Source organism: Cryptotermes secundus, unplaced genomic scaffold, assembly GCF_002891405.2.
Source record: "Cryptotermes secundus unplaced genomic scaffold, Csec_1.0 scaffold226, whole genome shotgun sequence".
In the NCBI taxonomy this organism is placed as follows: Eukaryota; Metazoa; Arthropoda; class Insecta; order Blattodea; family Kalotermitidae; genus Cryptotermes; species Cryptotermes secundus.
In genome coordinates this window covers 393,782-419,249 of record NW_019739212.1, presented here as the reverse complement: position 1 = coordinate 419,249, position 25,468 = coordinate 393,782, and the positions used below count along the sequence as shown (strand labels likewise).

The 25,468-nt window shown below is 39.4% G+C and overlaps 2 protein-coding genes across 3 annotated transcripts; one reads left to right on the top strand and one right to left on the bottom strand.

Moving 5' to 3' along the window:
• The first annotated feature begins 568 nt into the window (after window positions 1-568).
• Window positions 569-20,722, top strand: LOC111871662. 2 transcript variants are annotated; one of them, XM_033754337.1, is made up of 8 exons: window positions 569-834; window positions 4,977-5,174; window positions 7,395-7,502; window positions 9,194-9,428; window positions 9,644-9,884; window positions 10,046-10,242; window positions 12,115-12,217; window positions 20,686-20,722. In XM_033754337.1, the coding sequence occupies exons 1-8, from the start codon at window positions 748-750 to the stop codon at window positions 20,690-20,692; spliced, it is 1,176 nt and encodes a 391-aa protein (XP_033610228.1). In that variant the 5' UTR covers window positions 569-747; the 3' UTR covers window positions 20,693-20,722. The 2 variants fall into 2 exon arrangements, with proteins under 2 accessions (XP_033610228.1, XP_033610227.1); XM_033754336.1 differs by lacking the exon at window positions 20,686-20,722 and adding an exon at window positions 12,407-14,016.
• Window positions 13,301-24,891, bottom strand: LOC111871663 (selenoprotein K-like). The gene is made up of 4 exons (XM_023864916.2): window positions 24,688-24,891; window positions 18,203-18,287; window positions 17,801-17,875; window positions 13,301-15,408 (listed from the first exon to the last, which is right to left on the bottom strand). The coding sequence occupies exons 1-4, from the start codon at window positions 24,704-24,706 to the stop codon at window positions 15,327-15,329; spliced, it is 261 nt and encodes an 86-aa protein (XP_023720684.1). The 5' UTR covers window positions 24,707-24,891; the 3' UTR covers window positions 13,301-15,326.
• Between the last annotated feature and the right edge of the window lie 577 nt (window positions 24,892-25,468).

The window sequence follows — 25,468 nt, the reverse complement described above, 5'->3', positions numbered from 1 at the left end:
GTACGACTGACCGCTGGTGACTTCTCATATATTGGATCATATGCTGTATTATTCAACAGTTTTGGCAAAGAGTACTCCTTATTCACATTTCTTCATCCTTCTGTTATTTTCACCTTTGTAGGTCCAGATATTCTCCTGAGAATTTTGTATTCACATTTGCTCTATATTAGAGTGAAAGTTCAGGTTTCACATCGATATAAAACAATAGGTAAGTTACAGTTTTGAAAATGTGAATGTTTGTGTTTTCAGATGGACATTATAATACTTTTACTAATTTATGAATAAATAAATATTTAAATAGATTTATTTATCCTAAACACAAATAAGACTTTGAAAACTGATTCTGATATTATTGCAGTCTTTGAAGTCTGAGCTGGTTTGAAGTATCACGTAATGATCAAGTAATGTGAAACTAATCACATGTCACCTTAAGCATATAATCTGTCAGTATTTTCCTGTATCAGTTCTTATTGAATGCATCTGTATACTTAAATTTCAGGAAACAGCACTGTGCAGCTTTTTTATCTGNGGGTTGGGGGGGGGGGGGAGTAGGGAAAGGGGTGGGGAAGTAAGTTGAGAATCCCTTCAGTAAATCAGTAACTGACTGACAGACTAGCTAATGAGATAAAATGTAGCTATAAAGCCATAGAGGTGTCAAGTATTGGTTTCATAACCAAGGTCACCCACTCTGGGAACTTGCTGTTCAGTCAGATAGTTGTGTCACTTGCTCTTAGGCACTGTTACAGAATGCCAGTAGTGGAGAAGATTGGTCGGCGCAACAGTATTCCCATTCTCTACACACGTGGGACTCACTATGAAGTTGGATTTGATGTGGTAGGTCAGAATTTTTCTTTATGATCTTCTGTGACGAGGATAATTAGGAATGTATTTAACATGCAGGGCTTCAGGATTTTGTTTTAGGCTAGTGAAAAGGGGTTTAAAGAAGGTAGTGGCTATAAAGAGAATTTGATTAAGAAGGTTTAAACATATTGTGGTAGCTACATATATTTTGATCTGTCTTAACTGAATTTGTTCACATGATCTGGTTAATGTGAAAGAAGATGCAGACGCATCAAAGGTCCCTGCATTAAATGCAGAATTGGAAAGGCCGTGTAACATGAGTATTCTGAAGGTAGTAAGTTTAATTTAGAGCATGTTTATGTATTAAATAGAGAATCTCTTTTAGAAGCCAGTACTTACCAAGAAAAATCCCTCTATTTCATGGACTTTGAAGGTTTATTATTTTGTTCAAAACAGTATACCAAAATAAATTCAGTTTATATATAACCAGTAAATATATTATTAAAATGTTTCCGACATCATATGCCTTGATGTTAGAGTTGTGGGTGTCAGCGTGCACACACATCCAAGACTGATGTATGCTGGACTACAAGGAACTGATTAGATATGAGCAAAATTTGATAAGCAGTGTCAAAGCTCATTAGCATATGCTAAATATAGTAGAGAAAGTGAGTACTATAATTGTGGTAAATTAGTTTACAGTTACTAACTGCTAGTACATTAAAGCTAATGTTAAACTGTAAGGAATTATAAGGTATATTTTGGACTCTATCCATCATCTGGTATATATAAGACAAAAAACCACAATGTTTCGGATACTGTATTGGTCTCCATCCTCAGGTGGATAGGGCAAGATAGACCTACTCAGAACTACTCTGCATCACAGTACAGAAGCTTAATAGTAGAGAACAGCCTATAAATACATGACAACAGGTTCCATCATTGGGAGTTAAGAATAAAAAGACAAGCTAGAACGTTTGTACCAAGCATGCACATGTCAGAAATGTGATAAAACAGTGATATGGATTAAGTTCCAGGAATTAAGTTAAAAACTAGGGTAAAAAATATAGAGGATGTATAGCTAATTATGCAAATAAAGAATCATGCCAGCAGGGCGACTTCTCAAAATAAGACTAAACTCCGGAGCAAAACTAGCACATGTAGTGGAAGACACTTTCATTTTGACTTGTTGACCTCTTCATTGATGAGGGTGTTCCATAAGGGAGAAATATCCAAACTGGGCTGGCTGATCAGATTAGTTGAACATGCCATGTGAGCTGATTCCTTATACTTTCTGTACCTGCTGTTACTTTCAATCTCCAAGACCCTAGCGTCATCCCAGCCCACCTTATGGCCCTCTTCATATGCATGCTGAGCCAACTTGGATTTCTTTAAAAGACCCTGCTTGAGATTATGTCTGTGTTCACAGATTTGCATGGCCAGCGGTCTGCCTGTTTCACCAATGTAGCTTCTGCCACATTCACAGGGAATGCTGTAAATGCAATGTGCAATGAGGATCCCTTTTTGGCCTCATTCTCACGAGTGAAAATCGTAAAGTGTGTTTATTTTTGAAGACGGTCCTAATGTTATACTGGTTTCCTATGCGCTTAAACCTCTCAGAGATGCCCTTGACATATGGGATATAAACCGTGCCCAGAGGCTTTTCCTCTTTTCTCTGATGGCTACTACCCTTGGACGTGATAACTGAGTCAATAAAGCCTAGAGAATAACCACTGAGTTGCAGGTCACATTTCAGGTTGTCATCCTCCATTAACCTGTCTTGCTGGTCTTGGCATATGGTGGTAGCTCTTATCATGAAGACTATGAACAATTCCTCTTTTGACATGTGGGGGGTGGTTGGAATTGAAATTAAGATATCAGCCAGTGTGGGTAGGTTTCCTGTAAACTTTCGTGGTTGAAGCCGTCCCTTTTCTTATGACCAGAACGTCCAGGAAGGGGATCATTCCCTCCGATTCTATTCCAATAGTAAACTGGATGGCTGGTCTCAGACTATTGAGGTGGGTAAGAAAATTCTGTATCCCCTCTACACCATGAGGCCAGATCACAAATGTATCATCCATATACCGGAGCCACAGCGATGGTTTGTCCTGCGCCGAGTCGACAGCCAGTTGTTCAAAGTGTTCCATGTAGATGTTGCTAACATTGGGAGACGATGGATAGAGTCCAAAATATACCTTAGTATACCTTAGTAGTTCTGTACAGCATACACCATCGTCAGAATCCTTTAAAGTCTATTTGTAAGAAGAAATGCTGACCAGTGAGATTACTGACCCCATTTTAAATATTGTCACGTGTTGGGTATGTCACGCAACAAATAACTTCACATAGGTCAAGGTCATAATTAAAAATTATGCACAAGAATATATGAAGTAATTTGCATTGTTAGGCATTTATGTCCGTCAAGGATGTGGGGTTTGTAACTTGAGTCTACCTCCCTATTTCCGAAGGGTGCAGAGTGTCCCCTAACATTATGTCCTTTTACTTGGTCAGTCACACCACTGAAGGCCACAAAAGGGAAACCAGAAATAGTGTGTTCAGTATGAAGTGTTTAGTCTCTAGAAGATACAAAATACATGTAGTTGTAAAATAATTTTTGAAGTTCTGATTCTATTTGTTTGTGTGTGTGTGTGTGTGTGGGGGGGGGGGATACTGTGGTAACTAGAATATGTAATCTGATAGTGATCCACAGCCACATAGCATTAAATGCAAGGTGGATTACACATTATGCACCAGACCAGATCCGTTTCCTTTCATCTTTAATGCAGGCAAATGAGGAATACCACAGAAGTTTTTACAGAAACTAATTAAAATTTTTGTATGCAAACTTCCTGGAAAGTGACCATTTAGAATACTGAGGTAGAATTTAAAGGATAATATTAAAACTGTAGTACATAACATAAGTTTGAAAATTGTGGGTGAAACTGAATTAGTTTAAGTATCAGGTACTGTGGTGGGCGCTTGTTTTGGCAGTGCTGGAGCTTCAAGATTTAATACCAGAAAGTCAGTCACTCAGTACAGTCAGTGAGTGAACTGCCAAGTCAATAGCGTAGTCACTGTAGTCTTTCAGTCTTGTTATTCCAGTCTCTAATTCTTGTCACATCTGGTACTCCAAGTAGTGTAACCAATCAGTCTAGTAAAAGCAGTCACTCCAGACAGTTCATCTATTGTAATCGTTTGGTAAAATCACATCAGCCACTTAGTCTAGTCTAGCATACTCAGGATAGCCATACCAGTTACTTCAAGGAGTATAGTCACTCCCATCATTCAGTACTCTCACGCAGCCTGTCATTCCATTCATTCTAACCACTCCAGTCAGTCCAGTTATCATTTTAGCGCATCCAGACAATTAGTTCATTTAGTCCAGTACAGGAAAGCAAGTAGTTGGTCAGTCATTTGGTTGTTTGTGTTAGTTTAGTGTTTTTTAAAAAATCAAATATTAAGACTTTCATTAACAAAACCAACATCTAATTAATAGGAACCACAAAATCAATGAACCGAACACACTGTATTATGACCTTCAAGTGTGCAATTTATGTGGCTTTCTATATTTGGGAATGACATCCAAGGTTAATGTGAATAATTTATTCAAGAGAACAAGCTCAGCTTTAGTATTATCTTGTGCTGGCCATATAGACCAGTTGGATACTATTGAATTGCAGTATTTATTCTATCAGAATTCTGGTATGAAAGTGACTGTCATACAAATGATAAGTACCAGTATTTGGTTGGTTTTAACATATATTTGCAATTTGTATTTCAACATTTGCTTTTGGTATGGTGAATATTTAACAAGACAAAATGAGAAATCATTCTTCTCTCTGCAGTGTGATTGGCTTTGCAACTGTAGATTTCTCTGTGCACTAAATAGACATCAAAGCCAATTAGATATGCAAAACTGCAAAAAATTAATTTGATAAATATGCGCAGTCTACTGGAGTACAACTTTCTACTCTTGTTTTAATTTATAATCCTGGAAGAAGTGTACAGGGTTCCTGAAGTTCTCCAGGCTATTTAAACTGAAGAAAGACCTGTAGTTTTGAACTTGCATACTTCAGACAACATTTTAAATGAATTGAAAAGAGAGAAGATAGCTTTTAAGTTTATCCTTGTGAAAATATCAATTCTAACACTAATATTGGTGTGTTGCTGACTAGGGGCGCACTTTCAGTAGCCTGATTCACAGTTTCTTAGCTGCTTCACCAAATCTGAACAAAGTGCTTCTGCCATTGTACGAGACAGATGCTGGCAAGAAAGTGTACGAGGAGACTCTGACCTCTGTCCACAAGAGTTTCCCACAGTATGTGAGGGAGATGGAAGGGACTGCAGATGGAGCTCAAGTGCCCTTCCACAAGGTGCAGTTTTATATCATAATAAAGTTTATACGCATATTTGTTCCCAATCAAATGTACTGCACTAAGAGTTTGCAGGTAGCAGAAAACCTGCAGTGTCATTTGGTGCTATTTGCATGTAGTTGAGCTGTCATGTAATAATTTAAACACTACAGTTAAGTATGAGGAGTGTTCCATATATAATGCCTCCTGTTTTTTAATGAAAACTACAACAGATACAGAAGGCATAATGATGCAGTTACATAGAGCAAGATTTCAGCTATTTACAGTTATTGTTCCACATAATCACCACCATTCATTATGCACTTTTGCCAGCGATGAACAAGAGCCTGTATGCTGCGCCAGCAGAGGCTAGCCACTTTCTTACAGCTGCAATGGCAGCATCGTTGTCTGGAAAATGTTGCCCACATAGGCCCAAAGAGATGGAAGTCTGAAGGTGCTAGATCGCGCTATAAGGTGGATGTGGTAGGGCAGTGCAGCCAAACTTTGCAATGTGCACAGTAGTCGCCAAACTGATATGGGGTCTAGCATTATCGTGTTGCAAGCAAAAGGTTGTCTGCTTCTCTGGCCTGACTTGGGAAATGCGGGCTTTCAGCTTAGTCAGCGTCGTCTTGTAGTGTTCGGAACTGACAGTCTCACCAGGCTCCAGGAAATCCAAGAAAATCACACCCCACCTATCCCAAAAGACCGTGCACATCACTTTCCCTGCTGAGGCTGTGTCTTGAACTTCTTTTTTCTTGGGGAATCCAGATGTCGCAACTCCATGGACTGTCTTTTGGATTCCGGCTCATAGTGGTGACACCACCTCTCATCTCCGGTGACAAGTGCTGTCCAGAAACTTGTCACCTTCAGCCTCAAACTGGTGCAACAGGTCCTGACAGACTTCCATTCAATGAGTTTTGTGGTCCTGTGTAAGCATCCGCAGGACCCACCTGGAACAAACTTTGCGATAATCCAGCTTCCCCAACATCGTTTCCAATGCATTACAGCCGATATTAAGCCATGCACACAGTTCCCTGGTCATTATCCACTGATCTGTACAGATGAGCTGATTGAGGCGCTGTTCATTGTGAGGAGTGGCAGCTGAGCAGGGATGTACAAGGTGCAGTTTGTCGTGCACTTCACTTTCGCCACTGTTGAAACGCACTACCCACCGCCTCACTGCGCTGACATCCACTGTATCATCTCCATACACCTTTAGCAAGCGTCGATGGATGTAATTTGTTCTGCAGTGAGAAATTCAATAACGCATCTCTGTTTCGTACACACTTCTATGTCAGACGCCATTTTAGTAGACTGCTCTGCTGTCGCTATCTGTCGCACAACCAGACTAACAGTACATTGGCAGGAAGGTTCAACCTTTACTACAACCCCACCAACATCAGGCTCAGACGTTACATATTAACACAAAAGAATAGGAGGCACTATATATGGAATGCCCTTCATATATATTTTATATCACCTAAGTCATTAATTAGATTTAACCTAATTTTGTATCCTGTACTTTGTACAAAAGTAAATATCTGAGTTCAGAGTGGACAGTATGTGAACTGTGTTAAGATCCATAATGTGTTCAGTGTTGAATTCATTTGCATAAATACCAGAGTTTTTGTAGCCAATAATGAGGAAGAACTATTTTTGTGGTCAACTTTCTTATCTCAACACTACTTGGTGGACTGTCATCTTTCATTCCTGGCACTGGCAGAGATTTCTTTCTTCACCACCATGTTCAAACTGGCACTGAGGTCCACCCAAATTCCTATCCAAGGGTACCAGTGGTTCTTTTCCTGGAAGTAAGGCAGCTGGGATGTGAAGCTCACCACTCAACTTCATCTAGTACTGAAGTCTAGAATGTGTATGGATCTATACCTCCATGTCCAGAGTATATTTGTGGCACTGTGCTTAGGCATAGAATAAACTTGTTTGCACTACTTAATACATAATATATGTATGGTGCTCTCACATAAACTGTTTTAAAGCACTTTAGCCTGGTATGACGTGTGGTGTTTTTATTGTGATTGGGATTAATAATTATGACTTCTGGATTGTATCAGCATATTGTAGAAGGGATATTATAAAATGCTGGAGGAACTTAACTACCACTATACCAAGATAAGTTCCTCTAAAACTTTGCTTTCTTCCAAAATTTATACAATGCTACTACTCATAAGACATAACTCTTAATTGACAGCAGATTGATTTTGTTTTTGTTTCTTGCTACAGTTATTTCTGCTTCACATATACGAAATGCTACCCAATGTCTTGGGGCAGGAATCAGCCAACAGCCATGGCACAGGATGTTCCACAGTTTGCTGTAACCATCCTGGAGAGGTAAATTCTGAACCTGGGTTCTTCAAGTGTTAATATCTTTTGTTGTTCATACCTGTGTGTCCATCTATTTTATCAATTCATATAATACTATATTTATCAAATATATAATTTGTATAACATTTTGTAGAATACAATTAACTAGCTGTACCTAATGTAACATATGCCATTCTAAAAGATCTTAAAAAGAAGTTATCATGCTGAGTAAGTGTCAGCATCTCAAGGATCCTGTGCTATGCAAGTAGTTAAGGGGAGAAATTACTTGGACTCACAATATATATGAATCTTCAGTCCATAGTAACAGGTTCTTATTATAATAAGTAACCAATTTTGTGCTGTGCAACAAAGCATGCATTTCCCAACTTCTTAGCTTTCATTTTCTTATATTATTAGCAATATTCACATGCAAATGCACATGTCTGTGGCAACAGGTAAGCCATTACGTGGTGCCTCCATCAATGTTTCTGCAGATTTGTTGCAGCTGATGCGGAGACGATGTATTATTTTTTATATGTATAGAGGGATAAGGAAAGATGGGCTTATAGTATCGTTTCCATGTGTCATTCCACCAATAACATTTCAACTAATCGATGGATTTCATAAATGTCATTCCACTAGTGGCCACACCCCCTTCAAAATTTGTAATTTCCTACCACAATAACAAGGGGCACATGGTAGCATAGTTGGTTGAGGCACTATGCTACAAGCCGGAAAGCCACAGGTTCAAGTCCTGATGAGGTCATTGAATTTTTTTCAATTGACCTAATCCTTCCAGCCTCACTCTGGCCCTGGGATCAACTCAGCCTCTAACAGAAATCAGTACCAGGAATTAATTAAATAATTTTCCTGGGGAGTGAAGCGTGGCCGGCACATAAGGCTGACAACCTTACTGCCACCTTTGAGCCAACTGTCTAGATAATGTGGGACCCTCAACATCTCACAACCCTATGGGCCTTCACGGCCTGTTATAGGGATAGCTTTACTTTTTTTTTACTTTGTTTTACCACAATAACAGCAATATGACAGCCATGCAAACTTGTGAGGCAGAAGCGGCATTACTGAAACTTAATATTATGCCCATAAATTTTGTATGTTAATAGATCTTTGAAAGGTAACCAGTATTTATTAAGGTAAGTTTTGTAGAGTGTAACCATGGTGGTCACATTAAATCCACATATTGCATTCAGTCTGATGGTGATAAAGAACCACTGGAGCTAATCATGTGCAATTCTTTATAGATTGACCATATATCATCTTCACCATTATCATCAACTTCATGGCATAGGCCCTTAGTCTTGTTCTGGGTCAGCTGTCTTTCCATCTCTAACACTTCTTACATCCCCCTTCTACAGCAGTGTTTCTCAACCGCTGGGCCATGGCCCAGTACCGGGCCCTAACATCAATTATCCTGGGGCCTCTTCTTATCAAAAAAAAAAAATTACCGGGCCGCAGTCTGACAAAGGTTGAGAACCACTGTTCTAGAGCACACATATACCTAGAAATTCTCTATGAAGTATACTTTCATTGTTACCAGTTACAGATGTGGTGGCAATGTGAAACTTGGAGGTTCTGCCTGATGAATTTTCCATAGTTTGAATTTGCAATAACAAGCACAGCACACAAAATGCTATCCTCAGTACACAGAAGGACGTATCTGAAGAAAAGAGAAGTACTGTTTTCCCCTCTGATTGCAGGAGATTCTAGGTCACACTGAGGATGCCTTGGCTGAAGTGCTGAATCATTTCTACTTTGTGTCAGCTCACATTATCTCTGATTTGCCACAAGGTCGCTGGAAAGTTACTGAGGAACGGTTCACATCCCTGTGTTACGCAGGTCATCTACCAGGCTACACCATGAGCTACAATCACCATGGATTTGTCTATTCTGTCAATGTTATTAGTGCCAAGATTCTGGCATCTGGAAAGACGCGTAAGTATGCCTAGCATATTTAGTTCACTAGACTGAACATTGTGGTCGAGTGGCTAGCACTCCTGCTTCATATTTAGGAGGTCCTGCATCAAATTTCAGCTTGGAGACTGGTTGATCTGACTTAGGTTTTCTTCACTCCCTTCATTCAATTTAGAGATTACTCTTTTAAAACAGGATGTTTGCACATCTGGTCACTCCAAGTACTATGCTTACAGCTCGTTCCTTTTTGACAAGAGCTCTGCTAGCAGCAGAGAACTTTGCCCATGCACAAGAGATTCTGCGCGACTCTGGCTGTGGGGCTGGAGATGCAGTTAGTATCAATATGACATTCCTAAACCAGGAGGGGGACCGACTGTTCCATAATGCAGAGGTGGGACCTCCAGTGGGTGCAGCTAATGAATCTTCACTTAGTATTTTCACTACCAGTCCTGGAGAACATATCTTTCATTGCAACAAGTATGTTAGAATTTGCTATAAAAGCTTCATTATTTTGATTTCAATCATGTGCTAGAAGTGAAACCACAGCTGAAGTCTCAAATTACAATGACACGCTAGCTCAGATATAAGTATGGAGCACTGGTGATACAAAATTGATATGACTCATTTTATTTCTGCAGATATCTGAGATTGCAAATTCCTGAAGCAGGGGGTGAAATAATGACAAGCAGTGATCATCGTCATGCTGCCATGAAATGTTTCCCACATCCTGCCTCCAGAAAAGATGTTATCAACATCCTGGGTGATCAGTCTAATAAAGAGTATCCAATTTTCCAGGAATCTGGTGATGATGATTATGTGAAGACTGTAGCTGTAGGTAAGATGGCTAGCTAATCATCAGGTTTCATATTAGCATGGAGGCGATACGTTCCTCCGAAACGTCGGTTAACACCACATATACACGGTGCCAAATCCCAGAAGACTGCTTTCTTCATGTTTTATCTTGCTCATTTCTCTAATTATGTCTACTACTGGAAAAGGCCTACTCAACTTTAATGGGGGAACATATTTTTCATATTTTAATCCTTTACTCCCTTTCTTCCTTTCCTCTTTTCCTCCTTTCATCATCAAAATAGAAAATTTATATCTTTACATCCACATCTTTTCCACTCCATTATTCACCAATATTCAATCATTTTATACTAACTAATGAACGTGTTGTTAAATAAACCAAAAATAAAACGTCACTCTGAAAATCATCCTACTTAAGTTTAACCCTTTGACGTGGTCATTTAAATTCCGCGGCCGCGGCTCCTGCGGTAATATATTCAGCCGGCCATTTAAATTTTGCTCGAAAATTATTTATTCATCATTGTTCTTAAATTCTATGAGATAGGAACATGAAACTTTCACTAAAATGATCTTAAATGGTGGTTTTATAACCTTACCTTATAATATGAGCGCCCTGTATCTCGGCAATGGAAGCAGGTTGTTTAGTATTTCAGCAGTGAATGGTACGCCTTGAAGGATGAAACTTTCACTAAAATGATCTTAAATGGTGGTTTTATAACCTTACCTTATAATATGAGCGCCCTGTATCTCGGTAATGGAGGCAGTTGGTTTAGTAGAAGGAAGGCCTTGAAGCATTCGTATAACCCAACGGTGCCCCACGTTCACCATTCTCCGCTCCAATATTGTGTATTTTTTTTGGCCCTTTTTTTTAACCACACATATGTGCGGCCTTGCCTTCTTACCCGTGAGGGGTATACTTCAAGGAAATGTCTTTCCGTGACCCGTTTAGTTGCCAGGTCAGCTGTAGTAAATTCAACGTTACGAGTTATCATAACAAGGGGTTGTTGCTATGCCTTTGATATTCCATCCATTTTGGCGGCAGGAGATGTCGTAGGGGTGACCACAGAATTCATGAAGTTATTCTAAGAACTGTCTGGTATGTAGTGAACGAAAGTAGAGCTTAGCTGGCTCAAAAAAATATTTATGGTCATCCCTCGAAACGACCACCAAGGTCAGTACGATAAAATGGAGTCAACTGGAGCGATAATGAGCGAAGGAATGAGTTCTTTTCCCTCCCCCACACACATCCGTATCGTCTCAGGGGGTGACCACAGTGTTCTGCCTTAAAATGTGGCGTTTTTCTAAGAAATGGGTGCTATGTACTGTGCGAAAGCAATCGATTTTGCAGGCATAAACTTTTGTACATCCCTCTTCTAAGAATTCCAATTGAATAGCCAGCTCAGGGCAATATGATATTATAAACACCAGCACATATCAGTCTCTGGTGTTTATAGCTTCAGAGCAAACAAAACACATCATTCATAACAGAAACAGCTCGCAATAGCCACAGGAACGTTGCTGCAAGACAGGCATATGTAACGACGACTTAGCGCTCTTAAACGCGTGTGTCATTAAATACAGTCCTCCTGACAACAGGCCAGTGAAAAATCTAACAATCTACAGCAAAACCATCAATTATTATGGGCGTTATAACATACGTGTGCAGCTGGACGAAACATACACGTCGAACCCCCCCAGACGATTTAAATCCCTGACGAAACATACACGACGAACCACGGCAACGGGTTAAAATGCCTCATCATGCAAAACTGGAAAAAGAAGCTGTACTGAAAGTAAAACAGTGGTGTTGGGATCTACACAGATCACATGTAGTATACTGAATATGCTTGATGTAAGCTGTGTGAATTCTGTAACTTAACCGGCTCCTTAATTGCAGGAATATTTGACTGTGTTCGACAAACATGGAGTATCTACGCAGATAACCCAAAGACAAATGAACCTGTTGTAGTTCTACCTCTTCAGTTGAAGTCCCCATCCAAGTAAGGTTATTTGTCATACATGTAATACAAATGTTATGGCTATGGTCTTCTGAGATGTCACAGCATTTAGTTCAGGATTAACACAGCAGTACATCCCAGAAAACCACAGTTTTGTTACTGCCAGTTTCCAAAAGTATCTGTTCAAGTCTCATGTCTTTTTTGACGGTTCATTATATAATGTATTTTTAGGGTGATAGGGTGTTGCCCCACACCGAACCTACAAGTGTAAGGACCACCCCTTGTAGGCTGGCTGTAAATGTATATACTGTAGCTCTTCTCCATATCTGGAGATCATCACTGCAACCAGAGGCTGCACCATGTCATGATGATGAAGAGCCCATTATTAATAATAATGTGAATATAAATATCAGCTCAATTCTCTGACAGTAGTATATATTAATATTTTTTTTAAGGGAGACAGCATCTCAACACATAGCTGTATTTGCATTTGAATTAAGAATTGTACGGTGCTTGTCTAGAAATGTTATGTAAATAAAGTATACCCAACTGAAAATATCTTGTCTTTTTAAAGATCACAAGTTTTGTAAAAGACCTCTAAAACCAAATGAAAGTATGCTACTGAAACTGCATTCAAGTTTTCATGTATAGTCTTCATTAACCAATTATCCAAATCACCACTCAGAATGGTTATGTTCTAATTGTGATTACAAATTACCATACTATATAATTAAATTTTTTTAATTCACTTAGTGGAGGGTGGAGTCCAACTGGGATCAAACCCAGGCCACCGGGGTGGGAAGCCAGCAACTAACCACTTGAGATATGGCGTGGCCTTTTACTATACTATATAACATGAATGTAATCAGTGATGTTAACCCGTTGCTCCCCTAATGCAATAAAATCAAGGTGGCCCTCTGCCTTCCTTGCATAATAAAACAGTGAAATTTCACTAAAAATGTGAATGTTTGGGAAAAAACTGAACTCAGTTGCCAAATGAATGTAAAGCATCTCGGATAATAATTTAAGTAACATGCTATAATTCTATACAATTTACATGTATGATGTCCCTATATCAGACATATTTAAAAAGAAATTAAGAAATTGCAGTAAGAAAAGACTATATAAAATATTGAGTGAAAAATGCATTTTTCTGCACAGTTCATTGAATACTTCCAATGTAACATATAAATGAGAGATTCACAAATACTGTACATGAGTACACATACTCTAGTTGACTGTACAAACATTATTTATTTATACTATGATAATTATGTGAAAACTGCCATAAAAACTTACTAAATAGGAATTCATAAATACATTGTACTTTCCAGTATATACCCAAACATCTGTCAACAATTCTCCTGTTCGTTCAGGTTTATAAAAGTGACGTCATAAGAAGGTCACCAGAATGTCACAACTGCAAAAAGCCAACAGAATCAAAATATAAAGAATTGTATTTTTTAAAAACTGTGAAAAAGTCTATTGCAAGACAGTAGGGCAGTTCTGGGTACTTTGATTTTTGGAATTCAGTAACACAGAAGTCCAAAACAGATCACCATAAGCACCAATTAATGATTTGGCCAAAATGAAGTAACAACATTTTTGCACAAAAGGAAGACTAATGCATAGGCCCTTGCTGTAATGAGGACTGCGGTGTGGAGAAAAGACTGGCCTATGAGTTGAAAGACAGAAAGAGGAAGACTTGAAACTTTTGGAGAAGAATGTTTTCAGCAGTGGCTATGTCGGCTGGATACCGGTTAAGCATTCATATAAACTTGGACCAAATGTGTGGTCTGTATTCTGTTTGGCATGGTCCACCTACAGTCACTACAAGCTGAGGGCAAGGACCAGACAAGTGAGGAGCTACAAGAGGAGAGAAACCAACTAAAATATCCAAGCTTCCCTCTTTCTCTCTGCCACACTATTTCTGCTGAAATGTCAAATTTATAAGGACACACCATGGAAGGGCTACCTAAAACCACATCAGTGAGGAGGCAAGATTTGTCTAGACTCTACAGTGTAACTGGATGAACTATAAGTTTGAAAAAAAGGAGCCTTGGATGAAAGAATCTAGAGAAATTTAATGAGGCTAAAGCTACTATTTAGTTCATCACCAGGAGTTACTGGCTAGTCAGTTCTCGAGTAAACTTGTATGAGTTTATGATTAGCCGATCAATGCAGCCTCTGCCACACTATTTACTATGTCAAAGACAGCCAAACTTTCATTTCAGTTATTATTGTTAGAGGGAAATCAGAATTTGATGCATATCTACACCAGTGCACCTATGAGTCTGGTTTTGTTTGAATGAGCAGTAGTGTCCCCTAAGGAGTGTGTGTTATGAGCCTGTACACAATCTGTATTCTTGATTATTTATATTATTAAACTTATTTTTTAACATGACTCAATGAATGGCCATATTCAGGCCCTTTGCGAAAAAAAATCTGATAACCTTTGATGTTATCTGTGCACTTTGGCAGTTACAGTCTTGAGATTTGGGGTTCCCACTATTTATCCAGTAGAGCAAAAATAAAGACTCCATGACATCAGAAAGATCATCTAAGGAATCTACACGATGCTTCTGGTTGAGACCAGTTCTTTGGAGATGTTCTGTTCTGGCTGTCTATAACAGTCATCACAAAATGAGATGGTCATTACTGACTCCTGAATTTAGATTTACTTCTGACTGTATGTATCACACTGCAACTGATACAGTCTGAAATGTGTAATACAAAATCAAATAAATATATAGTCTGGAGGGGAAAAAAGCCCAATGGTAAGTCATTATTAATAGGGTACTTTTCCCAGTTCATATTAATTCATGTGGCAGTATTTCAGATTGGGAATGATGCTGTATGGCTTCTTCCAGTTATGCATGTAAGGGTCCCTGTGGGTTCATACACATGGAAAGGGTTGTGCCGAATTTGAAGCAGAAAGCATAAGGTATGGCACAACCTGAAGATAATTAATTGGCTGTTCTCTCAGCAATGTGCCTCTTCCTACTGGACATAATATCTGTAAGTGTGCGTGTTCCAATACTGTCACTATATTGGTCCTACAGTATGTCTTTCAAGTGTCAATAGAGAAATCTACCGAACACAGACACCGACATGAAATGAGGCACATTGTCTGGGAGGATAGGTCTTAGCCTCATCCTCTAGAACAGGTGCTAGAGTCATTAATGCTGCCGCTCCCAAATCGACCCATTCTCCTTGTGGGTGGTCGTGGAGGCCTAAGGAAAAAAGTAGAATAATCAGTTTCACAGTCAACATTATAAAAACAGTGTGTTCTTTGCTATTCTGAATATAGAAATGCTTTCAGCATTCTTTCACTGCAACTAAAATCCCATTCTTAGAAAGCTAAGCAGTGTCACAGTCATCACAATGTAAAGAGTCAGAAATTTTCCACTATTTCATTAACATTTGCCGTACTGTAAAATGTTTCAAATAAAGGCATAGATACGAGAACAGATCTATGTTTTATGACACCACTAGTTGCTTGTACAAAGGTCAGATAAAAAGTAGTGGCAACATCTCTATAGTTCTGAAATGACTTTATTACCTGAGGTAAACACACTTACATTCCTTCAATATAATCACCCCCCCATGTGTACCACCTTCTGCCAAATTTGTGGAAGGCGTCGTACACCATCAGTGCGTCCACTTCTGTCAATGTTCAGCAGTGACCGCCCTACAGCACAAATAATCTCCTCTCTTGTGTTGTAACGTGTCCCTTGCAGTGGTTCTTTCATTTTGGCAAAGAGATCATAATAGCACAGACTCATATCAGCTGAGCATTGCGGATGTTACAGTATTTCCCATCACCTGTGGCGAAGGAGATCCTTGACAGCATCAGCAGTATGAGCCCTTGCATTGTCATGAAGGATGATGGGTTCATTGCCAATAAGTGTCATCACTTTCTCCTGAGTGTTGGACGATGATGATTACGCAGGAAATTGAAGAAGTTGGCAGTGTTTACTATCTGTCATTGAGGTACAGTGTGATGCAGTATCACTCCATCAGTGTCATATGCCACATTGAACATTGCCTTCACATTACTCTGCTTCCATTCATTTGATTGTCGCTTCAAGTGTGGTTCGTATGAGCAAGCCCAAGTTTCGTCCAGAGTGACGATCCTTCCAAGGAAGTCATCACCTTCCCTCTGGTACCAGTCCAACAAGTCCTGTGCAATTGCATAACGCTGCCGTTGTTGCACCTCAGACATTGTAAGGTGTACCCAACGCGCTGCAATTTTGCGGTATCCAAGAATATCGTGCAGAATGTGGAGCACGGTTTTGTGACAAATGCCTACCTCAGCAGCTAACTCCCACGTAGCCCATCGACGATTGACATCCAGCAAAGAAGCAAGAAGCTGCATTGTGTGGTTGTCAACATGGGGTTGTCCTGAATGGCATCCCTCCCTTCATGGAACAATTTCATCCATTGTGCCACTGTGCGATATGGCAAAGCAGCATCACCACATGCTTCTCGCAGTCCCGGATAACAATACTGTGCACTACGACCTCGTGCAACTCCAATTTTTATCCAGGAGTACTGTTCTTGTTTCATAAACATGTTGTTAGGGTGCTTGAACTGGACTTCTGCACTTCAAGACGATGCACAATGCAACTCAATGAAACACAACCAGAGCCACTCACTGCACTACTTCAACTGAACTTCTGCTATCAGCTACAGACAGCGCTAGTGCCACCTGACACACATCTTTCATGTTACAGCAGTGTTGCCACTACTTTTTATCCAACCCTTGTATAATAAGCTCTTTGAGACATGTGACGAAGTTTGAATCTGACTTCAAGTAAATTGACCGATGATGCACCAAAATTAAATTAATCTGACAACTTCTGGTGTAGACACCCCAATAACAAATTTAATCAGAACCAGTCACACATCTATAGATGAATCACGTGTTCAGGCAGACATAATGTCTCCATTATCCTTTCATTTGATGCTCTTAACATAAAGAACACATGAGTACAGAAATTCCTCAAGAAAGGTTTCAGGCTTTTATCTTGTGTGGTACAACATGGGCAGAGGTTCCTGAAATATATTCACCTACTAGTTCAAAACAAGACACAAAATCTAATATGGGGAATGTGGTCCAAATGATAGTTTCCTTGTAAATGAAACATACAAAGTGTGGGTGAAGGGGAAACAAATTTGGTTTCTATATCCTTGAAACTATAAGTATTTGTACTGTTCCCAAATTGGCACATATCAATGCAGAACAAAAATACTTCACACAAAATATGTAGCCATATTTAGAACCTCTCATCATACAAAATTCCACATGCCCACACATAATGGTTCGATTTTTATAACATCAGAAAGCAACTCAATTTAAGGGGTCATAAATATATTTCATACACTGATGTCATACACAAGGGTTGCATATTTTTCATGAAAATTCAGGATTCTCAATTATTAAACACTCATTAGGCTAGTGTTTTCCTACCTTGAGAGTTAGTATAGCTTTCACACTGATACTTATGATGGGCATTCAAAATGTATGGCACTGTAATCATCACCTTAAGCATAACTACAAGCATATCAACTAACTGGATCATTAGGTCACTACCACATAATCCAATATAAATTACTTCTTACCCGGGTCCAGGCCTGTAATCTCGTGTATACCTGTCTCCATATCTGTTTAAGTCAGGGTTGACCAAAGTCTTAAAGCTGCAATTCACAATGGCACTAATTAATACAACTAATTTTTAAGTGATTATATTACAAACAACAGAGAATTTGTGGAAAGATGCACCAATAACTGTATTCCTTATAGAATTCTGGAGTTATATAAAATGTAATTATGTATAGAGACATGACAAAATACAGTGACATTCTAGAAAGCGACATGATGCCAATTCCATGGCTGGGGGGAATGACAGTAACACTATCACACAATCAAACCATAACTGACTGCAAATTTTAGTTTACAAGATATAATTAAAGAACTGTGAACTAAAAAATAACTCACTTCTATGCATATGATTTCATACTTACAACATAAATATGAAATTTAAGAAACTCCAGAATAATGCTATCAATCTTGACAGGCTCCATGGAGGTCTGTCTTGAACTGTCCCACCTGGAAATTTGTTTAATTATTAGGAAAACAAACTTCACAACTTTGCGAAGTATATATACACACAGCACATTTACCATTTTAATCAGCCTATTAAACTACTGCTGGCAAGGATTGACATATACAGGAGTGATCTCTCAGAAGCTCAGAAGTCAATACTGATTCCAGTTACCTATATTGCTGTGACAAAAGTTGGGGCCCAGATACCTCAGTCAGAATAGTGACTTGGCTATGTGTTGGATGACTGAGGAGTCAGGGTTCAATTCCCAGTAAAGGCAAGAGATTTTTCATTCTTCAAAATGTTCAGACCAGTTCTGGAGCCCAACCAGCCTCCTGTTCAATGGGTACTGGGGGCTATTTCCCTGGGGGTAAAGTGGCAGGGGTGTGAAGTTCACTGCTCATCTCCATCTTCTGCTGAGATTAAGAATGGTGGGCCTATACCACCACTCCCACGTATGTCTTCATGGCGTGATCATTAATTAATTAATTAAGCCAAGGGATAACTCTACCTTTTCCCATCACCACTGGCAACAAAACAGCCCTTTTTGAGCCACAGCCTTCCTTGGAAGATTCTGCCAGATTTATCCATTCCTGGGAATCAGACCATCTGGTTTTCACTTCTTTGTATTTTGCAACAATCTTTTTTTTTAAGAGCAAGGTCATCAGACTTGCATTCAACCCCAAATCTGGAGAAACAGGTCTCTTTATTTATGCCCCACTGTGACAGGGTAGCCCAATTATACCCCCAGGCACTGGATTCCCTTTTCATGGCCTTTTACAACTTGCAGGGTTATGATGGAGGTATTCTAACCTGACTCCTCATGGGGACTTTACCTAAACTTCTGAATATTTCTATTACATAACTGTTGGCCGCGCAATAGCTCAAGCAGTTTGTCGCTGGCTTCCCACCACGGCAGCTCAGGTTCGATCCCGGGTCTGGTCAAGTGGGATTTGTGGTGGACAAAGTGGCGCTGGGGCAGGTTTTCTCCGTGTACTTCGGTTTCTCCTGCCAATCCTCATAACACCAAATTCTCCATCATCATAATCACCCGGGGCAGGTACAGTAGGCCAATCGGTGGCTGCCATGCCGAGTAGACCCAGGGTTCCCTGTTTGGTTGCGGGTGTTGATTACAACACCCGCAACCAAACAGGGAACATACAACACGAGACACGATATACACTGAGAGTAAGAGGAATGACTCCCATAGTGGTGGAACTATGCGCGATGTAAGAATTGGGACAGATAAGATATATAATCTTAACAAGTTTTTAGTATATAAATATTTATTATAAGTGACGAACATTTTTAAATACTTTTTAAATTTTAAAATGACATAATGGCAAGCAATGAAATACATTAACGTAAATGCAGCACCTGATGATGGCACTATAGTGCCGAAACATGTTGTGAAATAACAAGTGAAATTGAGTGCACTAAAAGACAGACACTGCATACATATCATGGACGAAAATCAGTGCAACAGGACGCTAGAATACAACATTAATTTCTAATATATTAAAGGCGGCTGTGTTCAAGAGAGTAATGCACCATTCAGACTCAACGGTGTTTTATTTCATGAACACTTTAGTTTTAGAAAGGATCTACCCACGAGCAATACCACATTTAGACTTATTCGTGACATATTACAGGCACTCAATAATAGAAACCAGTGTATCAGAAATTTTCTGTGACAATGACAAGGCATTTGACTGTAAATCACAGCACATTATTGACTAAACCACCTTATTATGGAATAAACAGAAATTCTAGTAAATGGTTTACTTTGTACCCAAAAACTGATTACAAACAGTTATGATAAAATGCCCACTCAAGAGAATATTTATTCCAACTGGGGTAATATTCACCATGAAGTTCCTCAAGATCCATACTTGGTATGCTTCTTTCTGTCTTGTGTATTAATTATTCACTTCCAAGATCAATTCAGCCTCCAAAAAAAAATGTACTCACTCTTTGATAGTCAATATCTTTGGAACAAAATGACATGTAGTTACAATTCTTGCGTGGCAGTGTAGTGTAATGTTTTCTCAACAGATGGCAAAGGTCACATGAGTCACATGAGTGTCGTGCCATGTGCGCGCTGCGAGCAGAAGATAGAAGCAACAATGTCTGAAAGGTTGTTCTTTGAGCAACGCAAGGCTGTATTGAAGTGGTACTAGAAGTACGAAAACATTAAAGAGGTACAACGAAAATGGCAGAATGAGTTTGGAACTCAGCCACCAACACATCGAACAATTGCCCGTATTCAGGATAAATTTGAAGCTGGCGGTACTGTTCATGATGTGCAGAAGCATAGATCTGGGCAACCAAGGATAGTAACAAGTCCAGTCTCTCTTCTTTGAAGGTACCGTAACTGGTCATGTGTATCTCGATATGTTTCAGACATTGATTTTCCTTGCCATTCGAGAGCTGTTTGGAGAAGAGAGATTTTACCTACAACAAGATGGTGCTCCACCTCACTGCCATCGAGATTTCAGGGCGTACTTGGATGACACTCTACCTGGATGATGGTTAGGTCGATGAGGTGCTATTGAGTACCCATCACAGTCTCCAGACCTAACAACTCTCGACTTCTACCTATGGGGAACCTTGAAGGATGAGATTTATCGACAAAAGCCAGCTACACTGACCACGCTATGAGAAACCATCGAAGCGTCGTGTGCAGCCATCACACCAGACACACTGACAGCCGTACTTCGCTCAGCAGTTTGGCGGCATCAACGCTGTTTAGCCACTGATGGTGGTAATTTCGAACACATACAATGACTCTCTCCATGCAAGAATTGTAACTACATGTCATTTTGTTCCAAAGATATTGACTATCAAAGAGTGAGTAAATTTTTTTGGACCCCTCTGTATTTGCAGATAATGGTAGTATGACACTCTCTGAGCCAGAGGTAAGCAAGCTAGTAGACCTATCAAAACACATCTTAAAAGTCATGAAAAAAAATGGTTCATGGCTAATAAACTTATTTTAAAACTTAATAAAATGAACGTCATTAAATCTGGAAGTAACAAAAATGCAATAACTGATATACAAATAAGCTACAATATAGTAATTTTTTTAATGCTAGTGGGGTGGGACTATGAAATTACTGGGGATCATCAGTGGGTTTCGACGTAACAGATCAACTACAGATCAGATCTTTTGCCTTCATCAGATATTGGAGAAAAAATGGGAGTATGATGAGACAGTACATCAGCTATTCATAGACTTCAGGAAAGCCCATGATTCAGTCAGGAGGGAAGTATTGTACAATATTCTAATAGAGTTTGGGATACCCATGAAACTAGTTAGGTTGATTAAAATGTGTTTAAACGAAACGTATAGTAAAGTCTGTGTAGGTAAACATTTGTCGGATAAATTTCCTATCCAGAATAGTCTAATACAAGGAGATGCTTTATCGCCACTCCTTTTCAACTTTGCCTTAGAATACGCAATCAGGAAGGTCCAGGGAAACCGGGTGGGACTGAAATTAAACAGGACACATCAGCTGTTGGTCTACGCCGATGATGTGAATCTACTGGGTGATAATGTAGATACCATAAAGAAAAACAATTACTTATTTACTCATGGAGCTGAGCCCTTCTTGAGGAGCCGCCGATTCTGCAGCTACTCAAGAATTTCCCAGCATTTTATGGAACCCGAAGGTTCATCACCATGTTCACAAGAGCCCTCCACTGGTCCCTATCCTGAGCCAGATCTATCCAATCCATACCATCCCATTCTATCTCTCCAAGATCCATTCTAGTATTGTCCACCCACCTACGCCTTGGTCTTCCCTGTGGTCTCTTTCCTTATGGCTTTCCCACCAATATCCTATATGCATTCCTCGTCTCCCCCATTCGTGCTACATGACCTGACCACCTCATCGTCCTTGACTTGATCATATAAAGAAAAACACACAAACTTTCATTGATGCAAGTAAAGAGGTTAGTCTAGAAGTAAACACAGAGAAAACTAAGTATATGTTACTGTCTCGTCACCAAAATGCAGGGCAAAATCATGACATAAAGATAGGAAACAGATGTTTTGAAAATGTGGCACAGTTCAGATATTTGGGAACAACGATAACAGATCAAAACCTGATTCAGGAGGAAAGTAAGAGGCGACTGAACTCGGGTAATGCTTGCTACCATTCAGTCCAGAACCTTTTGTCTTCTTGTCTGTTTTCACAAAACCATAAAAATTAGAATATACAAAACTATAATTTTGCCTATGGTTCTGCATGGGTGTGAAACTTGGTCTCTGACATTAAGGGAGGAACATAGACTGAGGGTGTTGAGGAGAATATTTAGACCGAAAAGAGATGAAGTGACAGGAGGTTGGAGAAAACTGCATAATGAGGAGCTTCATAACTTGTACTCTTCTCCAAGTACAATTAGAATGATCAAGTCAAGGAGGATGAGGTGGGCAGGTCATGTAGCACGAATGGGGGAGATGAGAAATGCGTATAGGATACTGGTGGGAAAGCCAGAAGGAAAGAGACCACAGGGAAGTCCAAGGCATAGGTAGGTGGGCAATATCAGAAGGGATCTTAGAGAGATAGAATGGGATGGTATGGATTGGATAGATCTGGCTCAGGATAGGGACCAGTGGAGGGCTCTTGTGAACATGGTAATGAACCTTTGGGTCCCATAAAATGCTGGGAAATTCTTGAGTAGCTGCAGAATTCGCAGTTCCTCCAGAAGGGCTCAGCTCCATGAATAAGTAAGTAAGTGGGGTGGAACTAAGTTCCTTGTACTGCGGCCATTTCTGGCCTATCGTACCAGCCCCAGATGATAGGTGAAGGTGATTGTGGAGCAATTGGTGGAATGAAGATTGGCAGGGGAAACTGAAGTACTCGGAGAAAACCTGGCCCAGCGCCACTTTGTCCACCACAAATCCCACTTGACCAGACCCGGGATCGAACAGGGGCCGCCACAGTGGGAAGCCAGCGACAAACAGCTTGAGCTATGGCACAGCCTACAATATAGTATACACAATACACACTATATACAAAAAACAAAAACAACGAAGTTCCCCTGTCTGCATGCTGATAAATGATTAAAATGAAAAAAATTGTATAGCACACATTTTGGTGAAATTAAGTATATGTTTCATGAGAATGTTCCTTGTATTTGTACATACGACACAGCACGCATGTGTGCTGCACAACTAACAACAGGAACACACAACGCAGAGAAATATCGACATCTCCTACCGTCCAGAAAAACAGCAGCATGACCCAATGTTGGTTCACGATTTTAACATAGTAACTAACTTTTTAAACACAAAAGCATTTTAACACAGTTTTAAATACATAAGGAGGCTATTTTAAGAAAGGTAAACATCACATTGCGTGCAGTGGGAAATTCCAGTCGAATACCCAGAAAGGACGCCTAGACGAAATGACATCTTATGTAAATCTACACGTCAACGTGAACGCAAAGGGCAAATTGTGATACAGTGAGCACTATTTATAACCTTAGTGCATAACGTCAAATCTTATGTGACAGTGGTTCCTGCTCGTACTGGTGCGCCTCTGAAGATGATTCTATTGAATCGAAACATGTAAGGCGAGTGAAGATCGAAGTGTGGTGAACTTGTGTGTCACACTGGACTGTAAGTTATCTCTTTTGTTAAATAATAAAGAGCTCCTAAAGCAGGAAAACTCAGACTAACAATGTAACTGTGTACACAATTTAATCTGTTGTGGAGTGGAATGCTTCGTACTTGTACTTTGTTTCCAAATGTGCTACTACTGTACTCACTTGTCCTAAGCCCTGTTCTGTAGAATCTATGATATCCAGCCACCCACCCAACAAAATTACATTCACTGTGCTATGAAATAAGATATCTATTATTTCTTGCTAGTGTAGAGTGTTTAAAAGACAGTGAACTTCACAAACTTTCACTCACTCACATCATACAGTACAATATTCTGCAAACATTTAACTAACCGTAATAATGAACTCCTTCTACAGAAGGAAGTAATGAGAATTATGGTTGGTGCTTAGAGAGGTGAGTTGTGTAGAAACTGTCTACTCAAATTCTGAGGATTATAAAGAGAACACCAGATAGAGACACAACCTCCACAGACCAATTGCTGATCTTACACTGCTTCATAACAGTCTATTTTAAGAAGTAACTAAGCGTAAAATTTGCCAAAATCCCACTAGAAATTGAAAATCTATCAACTAATGAAAGACAATTTCAGCTGTCATTAAAAATTTCTTATGTTGCACTCCTTCTAATTTGATAAATATTAAACCTTACATAATTAACAGCAGCTTGTTAAGTTAAGTGTATGTGTCTTGTGTCTATTCTATTATGACTTCCTAGTTGTATTTATTTTGTAACCTGACTTGTTCCACATCTATTTTACCCTCTACAGTACTTACTTGAAGATATATGTACCATTATTTTCTGAACATTTTTTATACCCACTTCTTTTCAAAGACAAGCACGCAAATGTTTCGTTCAAAAATTTACTTCAAGCTTTTTCTAACACCTCAATCAAATTGGTCCACGTCTTCACTTTCTTCCCTTCCACGAACTAATATTTAGTAACAATGACAAATAATGAACAGACGTGCACTTCTATGGCAATGTAGTCTCTATGACGACACAATGTTATTATGCTGCCATCTGCTGCCCTTGTTCAGAATATTGCCGCAAATAGGATGCATCCACAACCGAGAGCTCAATTAGTAAGAAGGATAACTACTATCGCACTAGCCTTCATTAATCACCATGAGACTATCCAATTTTACTACAGCTGACAGTATTCGATCCGTACAAATACAAAATCATGAGAATGAACATGTTCGCAGTATAAGACAAGGCGAAGCCAGGCACAGAAAATGTTATGATTGAATTCACTGGTATAAAACTGTACAAACTGTATAANCTCACGGTCTCTCCGCTTGCAGATTTCTTATATTTTTTCTTCTACCCTGAAGATGGAGGCGATACGTTCCTCCGAAACGTCGGTTAACACCACATATACACGGTGCCAAATCCCAGAAGGCTGCTTTCTTCTGTATAAGGTTTGCCAGTACTTTTACTACTAAAATTAACATAATTTATTATATTGTATATATTTATCAGTATTTTATTACAAATGTGTATGCTATTGGATGACAACTGTAATTCTTTGTTGTGACTATAACTAGGACGATC

What these genes read in the sequence shown, in the direction of transcription:
- LOC111871662 (XM_033754336.1), top strand. Translation starts at nt 748, where the DNA reads ATGCCAGTAGTGGAGAAGATTGGTCGGCGCAACAGTATTCCCATTCTC. An exon ending in ATGAAGTTGGATTTGATGTG is followed by an intron (nt 835 to 4,976) that starts GTAGGTCAGAAT and finishes GTTGCTGACTAG; the next exon opens with GGGCGCACTTTCAGTAGCCT. An exon ending in CAGTTGAAGTCCCCATCCAA is followed by an intron (nt 12,218 to 12,406) that starts GTAAGGTTATTT and finishes ATGTATTTTTAG; the next exon opens with GGTGATAGGGTGTTGCCCCA.
- LOC111871663 (XM_023864916.2), bottom strand. An exon ending in TTAAATTTCATATTTATGTT is followed by an intron (nt 17,876 to 18,202) that starts GTAAGTATGAAA and finishes TGTGAATTGCAG; the next exon opens with CTTTAAGACTTTGGTCAACC. An exon ending in GATTACAGGCCTGGACCCGG is followed by an intron (nt 15,409 to 17,800) that starts GTAAGAAGTAAT and finishes TTTTTTCCTTAG; the next exon opens with GCCTCCACGACCACCCACAA.